Genomic DNA, 6889 nt, shown 5'->3' with positions numbered 1-6889 from the left:
GCGGGTCAGTCTGATGGTTCTGGTCACACATCAAAGTGATGCTCTGGAGTCATCTTCCCCCAAAATGACCACTAGTCGTGCTCTGGAGAGGCTCAGGGAAGAAGAGAGTTCCTAGCCGTCCCCTTTCTGGATTGGCTACTGTTCTGCTGGCTTTTAAACCTGGATGATTGAAGATTGGTCAGATAGCGCTCGGTTCGCTTGAACTAGAAGAATGTAAACCCTTTTATTCAGAGACATGAAGCTTCATCTCTTTACTGGCCACTCCCCATCCTAGCATGCCATTTCCTGGAGAAGGGTAGTGTCCTCAAGTCCGGCCTTTATGGAAAGCCCTCTTTTGCAGACTTGTTACTTCTTTCTATGATATTTTTAATAAAAATATTGGACCAAATGAAGCATTTCAGAACAGCTTCATCTCGTTGTGTTTTATATGGTCTCTGTTTTAAGATCTTAGACGACCTTAAAACAGAATTGCTGTTTAAATGCACGTTGTATTTTTAAACAGGGCATTTAAAACTACAGCATTTAAGAGCGTCTTAAATGTCATTTCTTGAAGGTAGTTGGAGAAAACTGAGGCTTCTGTAGTTTGAAAACTTTGTGTCTTGCACTGAAAAATGAGACAGTTGGAGAAAATAACTTAAAAGTTGCTTTCCCTTCTTGAGCATTAAAAATTCAGACCTAGCAGAAATAAGAGATTTCACAATTTACTCTCTCTGTGGTATGCGCTTATGTTATGTATTCGTAGGAATTTGTTATAAAGAGAATTTGCAACTATGGGATTCAAATTTTTGTTTACTTTTTAAAAGAACTAGATTTCAGATGTGATCCACTTATTTTGTGTATCGGGTTTTTAGGTACTTAGTTTATGGGCCTGCAATACAGCCCCCTTGCCCTAACCCTTTCTTGAAAGCTAGAATCATAACTTCCAGTTTGTGGGATTTTTTTCTTTTTTAGTTTAAAATAATTTTCCTAAAAGAGCATTTTATTTTTCTCCCCAAAGAAAACTTTTAAATTAGGTAGAAATGCAAAATATAATGGTTGAAAGTTTGCAAGAAATAAACTTTACTGGGATATTTAAGGTAAGTCAAAGTATGGGCTATAAATGACTCACTTCTCACATTAACTTTCTAATTATAACAAGTATTTGGCTACTGTGGATTAATGTTTCAGATTTACAACAGCTGTACTTTGGGTTCAGGAAAGTATTCTGGGCTAGACCTCTCTATTTTGTTTATGAAGTGTTAAAATCCATTTAGTGGTCAGGTGACAGCAGAAGGAAGTTTGTTTTCTGGCATCATTCTAAAAGGTGTTACTGTACTCCTTAGAAATGCGCTGTTTTAGATATTAAGAACATCATCAAAAAAAAATGTTTTCTTTCATCTGAAACTTTAGGAATTTTTATCTGTTCAGGTCAGTTGTTGATAGTGAATCTAAATCAAAGCTGTAGGCATAATTCAGAGACTTCTAGATTCTATAAAAAACCCACTTAATCCCGTGTCCTTGATATTTGAATTCATCTCATACACCTAAATGATTTGTTATAACTTCTTGATCTAAGAGTTGCCAGTCAGCCCATTCTAATATAGTTAACACACTCTTCCTTGGTTTCCACTCTGCCGACTTTATTGTGAAAGGAGCAGCTAGCAAGCACCAGTGAGGAAGAGGGGACTAGGTTTGCTTGCACTGTGAAGGGATAAAGAGCCAGAGTAACCTTCCACAGCTATCCGTTAACTTGGACGTTTGACATAACCTTCTGGAGCCTTGTTTTCCTAACTTGTAAAAGAGACAGTTGGGATCATGAACTCTAATTCTGTGACTGCACAGAACCAGAGGCATGTCTTCCCCCTTATATCATGATCCTTGCGATATTTAATTGTTTACCTATCTGCTTTCCCATTTACTGGTGAGACCAGGGACCCAGACTTGGTCATTTTGGTGGCCCCCCGGGCATTACTCTTTGCACAGGGTAGGTACTCAGTAACTGTGAAATTGAAGAAAGCCTCAGGAGGCAGTGGTTGTTTTTAATCCACACTGAAGAGGCCAGGGTGGTGTGTTTTTTTAAGGGTAAGAGCATGCAGAGAGGACCAAACAAATGCCTGAGCTATATCCAGTGGAAGAAAAGAAGCAGGCTTCAACTCTATCCTGTTTCTATTTTTATAGAATTTTTCTCTAATTTATATTAAAATCTATTTTTTTTCTGTTAGTTTGAACTTCCTTTCACCCAACTTTGACTGCTGTCAGCTAGTGAATGAGTCCATTTCTTTGGTTCCTAAAATATTCTATATTACCTTCTTCATCAAGCAAATGGTAGTACAGCCTGAATTTTGAAAATGTCTAGTATATCCTTTTGGTTCCCATTCCTCATATTTACTCCCGGGTAATTTATTAAAATATTTTACCGTTGTTGGGTAAATGCATTAGGCTCAGATTATTTGTAAAGGGAGCATTTCCTTAAAAAAGAAAAAATAAGAGAGAAACCTAATATTTAGGGGTTTTTTTAATTTGATTTTTATGTAGGTTGTACAGTCACAACTTAAAAACTTGAGAAAGTATGCAGTGAAAAACCCCTTCCCAGTCCATCTCCTCCCAGGTGAACTTTATTATTAGTTTCTTGAATATCCTTCTAGAGTTTCTATATATATGTAAGCAAATACCAATATATATGTGTGGCTTATTTTAAAGGATGTCTTGAAAATAAACTATGCATAAAATTGATACGTGTGCATGTGTCCAGTGAGTAATATAGCGGAATATAGCATATTTTTCTCTAGAGGTTACATCCACTGTCAGGACATCTTTTCATCAGCGCTTGTAAAAATAGAGGGTCAGTAACCCTTGTGAAATTGCTCCTGGTCATAAGTAAATTAGTAGAGTGCCTTGTACTTGACTCATCTTTAAGCAGTTATGTTCAGATGAGAAATTAATAGTATGAGTCTTTTAATCTACATCTCTAACCCTTTGGGCCTTTTATTTGACTTTAAAGTATGTGGGGTTTTAAAAATTGCATTCTGAGCATCAGAATGAGAATTGCTGTTTGTTTGCTTTCAGATGCCTGTCTTAGATGTCAAGCTGAAAACAAACAAGAGGATTGTGTTGGTATGTTGTAATTTTGTTCTCCTGCTTTTTCAACTGAAGGTTTTCTCTCAGTGGGGATGTTTGAATTTGCAATTAAGATTGGCTTTATCAATACACAAAAATAAACTGTAAAGCAGCGATTCATTATTAATATAAAATGTGTTGGTTCTCAAAGGGTTTTAATAGGATTATCTGTAAGTCCTTTAATTGCTTGTAATTCAGAAGAATTGATTATATATTGTAGACATGGGCATGGTAAATGTTTTAATAATCAAAAAAGAAATATATTTTCTTCTATTAAGAAAAATATAAAATAAGGAATTTGCCAAAACATCCTTTAAATTTTGAGTATGTTACAGGTTAGTTTTGGTCAGTCAGGATTTTATTCTAACAAAGCATTTCAGTTTTCAGTACTCTTTTATGATCCAGTATTTAACTTTTCTACTAAGGTGAAAACAGTTCTAAATCTCCAGATTCCTTTGGATGTAGTTTATAGATAGAAATCTGTTAAATTTTACTTACATGTGGTACTACAATAGTTGTCTTAGGGAAAAAAAAAAGTTGTCTTAGGTTAAATATTGTAAGCAACTCAGATTTTTATGCTCTAGCTCTTGAGGTCATCACTTCTAAGATTGCTATATAAAAGTATATAAAGATTTTCCTGGAATGAAAGATTAACTTTGTACTTTTGTTTATATGGTTTACATACAGCTTCTGAATGATTCATGTAGTTTTAATCAAATCCTGTTTCTTTCTTCTGAAAGACTTAAAATGAGTCCCCCTAGCTTCCAACCCCCACAACCAATTTTCATTAAAAGGTTTTTTTTTTTCTTTTTCATTGTTCTGTTATATAGCTAAGTTGGTCAAGCAAGGGACAAATGAAGCCCATGTTTGAGGTTGTATTCCATATTATGGGTGATTTCCCTTGATTTAAATTTTTTCTTTGATGCTGTTTTAAAAATATTAATTTAATTGAGGATTGTGAGGGGTAGGCCAGCTTTCTTTGATCATAGAGAGGCCCTTCTTTTCTTGAAACAGCCCTGTCTTTCAAAGCCAACCACTTTGAAAATTCCATTCTGTTTGTCACATGAGGAACTGCACTGCCTATGAATGACTTAACACAGATCACCACCAGTTCCAGAAAACAGTTCAGATCAGATCAGTCGCTCAGTCGTGTCCGACTCTTTGCGACCCCATGAATTGCAGCACACCAGGCCTCCCTGTCCATTACCAACTCCCAGAGTTCACTCAGACTCACGTCCATCGAGTCAGTGATGGCATCCAGCCATCTCATCCTCTGTTGTCCCCTTCTCCTCCTGCCCCCAATCCCTCCCAGCATCAGAGTCTTTTCCAATGAGTCAACTCTTCGCATGAGGTGGCCAAAGGACTGGAGTTTCAGCTTTAGCATCATTCCTTCCAAAGAAATCCCAGGGCTGATCTCCTTTAGAATGGACTGGTTGGATCTCCTTGCAGTCCAAGGAAAGAAACAGTTCAGAGGTACCACTAATAATGTTTTTTAGAAGCATGCCACCTATTTATAATAGCCTGCTATGAGCTGAAAACATTTAAAACTCATTATATCTTAGTAGATAAAACTCAGGAGGGTCTTCCCTGGTGGCTCAGTGGTAAGAAATCCCCCTGCCAGTGCAGAAGACAATGTTTGATCCCTGGTCCGGCAGGATCCCACGTGCCGTGGAGCAACTAAGCCCATGTGCCACAACTACTGAGCCTGTGCTCTGGAGCCCGGGAACTGCAGATACGGAAGCCCGAACACCTAGAGCCCGTGCTCTGTAACAAGAGAAACCATGGCAATGAGAAGCCCACGCATCGCAACTAGAGAGTAGCCTTTGCTCGACACAATTAGAGAAAAAGCCCAAGCAGCAACAAAGACCTAGCACAACCAAAAATAAAGAAAGAAAATTTAAAAATCAGGAGGACATTTTTCAATAAACTAACTTAAAGGCCCAAAAGGTCTCCAAGGTCAGTGCATGAGTGGAGTGGTTTGGGATCTAAGGAAGACTCATCTTTTAGGGCTTCCCTGGTGGTGCTAGTAAAGAACCTGCCTGCCAGTGCAGGAGGCACAAGAGATGTGGGTTCCATCCCTGAGTCTGAAAGATCCCTTGGATAAGGGCCTGGAAATCCACTCCACTATTCTTGCCTGGAGAATCCCATGGACAGAGGAGCTTGGCAGGCTACAGTCCATAGGGTTGCAAGGAGTCAAATACAAGTGAACTGACTTAGTACACGTACACAGGTCTTTTAATCTCCCAACGTGAGAAAGACTGACAGCATGTGGAGCTATGTAGGAGTGGGAAGCCACCACAGCATCCTCAGATTCCAACAGTGATGTCAGGTTTCCGAGCATGGTGCCTTACCTCATTGTTTTTTTCATTTGACTGCACCGTTGTGGCATGCAGAATCTAGTTCCCTGAACAGGGATTGAACCCCGGGCCCCCTACATTGGGAGCGCAGAGTCTTAGCCACTGGACCACCAGGGAAGTTCCCTTACCTCATTTTTTAAAGTGTAATTTCTATATGTAAGGTTCTTTTTCTTTATGACTAAAAAAAATTTATTTTGGCCAGTTAACCATCTTTAAGATTATGAACCATAATTATTACATAACAAAATAGAATTTTGAGTTCAGTAAGTTAAATTGAAATATGTAATGTCAAATATTCTTTTTTTTTTTTTTCCAAGTGGTCTGGGGAGAATGTAATCATTCCTTCCACAACTGCTGCATGTCCTTGTGGGTGAAACAGAACAATCGCTGCCCTCTCTGCCAGCAGGACTGGGTGGTCCAGAGAATCGGGAAGTGAGAGCAGCCGAAGGTGTTCTTCAAGCAGTCAGTTGTTTGGAGCCCTGGTGGATCTTGTTATCAGGTGCCCTACAGAGGCTAGAACTCTCCAGGGGTCTAAGTCTTCGAATAGGAGATGGATCTGTGGTCTTCTGGGACTCATCAAAGGCATGGTTTGGCCTTTTTCAGTTTTATTTTCAGAAATTCTCTACAATTAAGATAATTTATTAAGGATGGTCTTTCCTACCTCTGTGGTATGTGTCTCACACACTGCTTAGAAGTGCTATAAAGGAGAGGACTATAAATTGAACAACCTTCATAATTTACTTACCGATATCCAAGGAGTTATTGAAGCGGTTCCGTTCAGAAGAGAATTTTTTGCATGCTTATGGTTGATCAATTTTTTTAAAAGACAATGTTATAGTAACAAATAAAGTACAGTTTAAAACCCAGTTCTTATCCTTAATGTGTTCCTAATATTTATTTTTGGCAGGGGGGAGGATAATTAATGAAATTTTTATTTGATATAATTTTAAGTTTGGACCAGGGAACAGGGTAAATAAAATTTAACCTTTGGGTATATGGGATTTCGAGTGTCTTTATAATCCTCTCTCTCTTGACTCATCAAGAAAACCTAGATCTGCACTCACCTAGTGAGTGGTAAAGGACAGAAGTCTTTTCAGCTTCTGGTTGTATTGTGTTATAATTTAAGTGTGTTTTAGGGGGAAATGTTTACCATTGTCACATTGGGTCAAAAAGTTAATTTTACCACATGATGTTTTAATAAATGGTTTATTCTGTTTACCTCATTTGAATTGTCATTATTGCAAGTTTATGCTCAACTTTCAACTTAAACTAATTTGGCAAGTGAATGCTTTTGGTTAATTTGAAAAAATATTCATTTGTTCTTTCTTTGGTAATAATAAAATTATTAATAACTTTATTACCTACAAACATAAATGTAAGAAAATACTTAAATTTTATCAATTCACATTCAATGGAAATATCTTAGGATAATTTAG

At 37.6% G+C, this 6889-nt stretch overlaps 1 protein-coding gene across 2 annotated transcripts in view; it reads left to right on the top strand.

Moving 5' to 3' along the window:
* RNF7 (ring finger protein 7) overlaps window positions 1-6676 on the top strand; it is a 7504-nt gene extending 828 nt beyond the window's left edge. Inside the window, exons 2-3 of one of the 2 annotated variants that reach the window (XM_010858174.1) lie at window positions 3046-3093; window positions 5771-6676. In XM_010858174.1, coding sequence (XP_010856476.1) covers window positions 3046-3093; window positions 5771-5889 — 167 coding nt within the window. In that variant the 3' untranslated portion in view covers window positions 5890-6676. The remainder of the gene's footprint in view (window positions 1-3045; window positions 3094-5770) is intronic. The other variant, XM_010858175.1, reaches the window with a different exon arrangement.
* Window positions 6677-6889: the final 213 nt, after the last annotated feature.

Source organism: Bison bison, unplaced genomic scaffold (genome assembly GCF_000754665.1).
Source record: "Bison bison bison isolate TAMUID 2011002044 unplaced genomic scaffold, Bison_UMD1.0 scf7180017864384, whole genome shotgun sequence".
Taxonomy (NCBI): domain Eukaryota; kingdom Metazoa; phylum Chordata; class Mammalia; order Artiodactyla; family Bovidae; genus Bison; species Bison bison.
The sequence above is the reverse complement of the archived record's forward strand: the minus strand, read 5'-3'. Positions and strand labels throughout refer to the sequence as shown.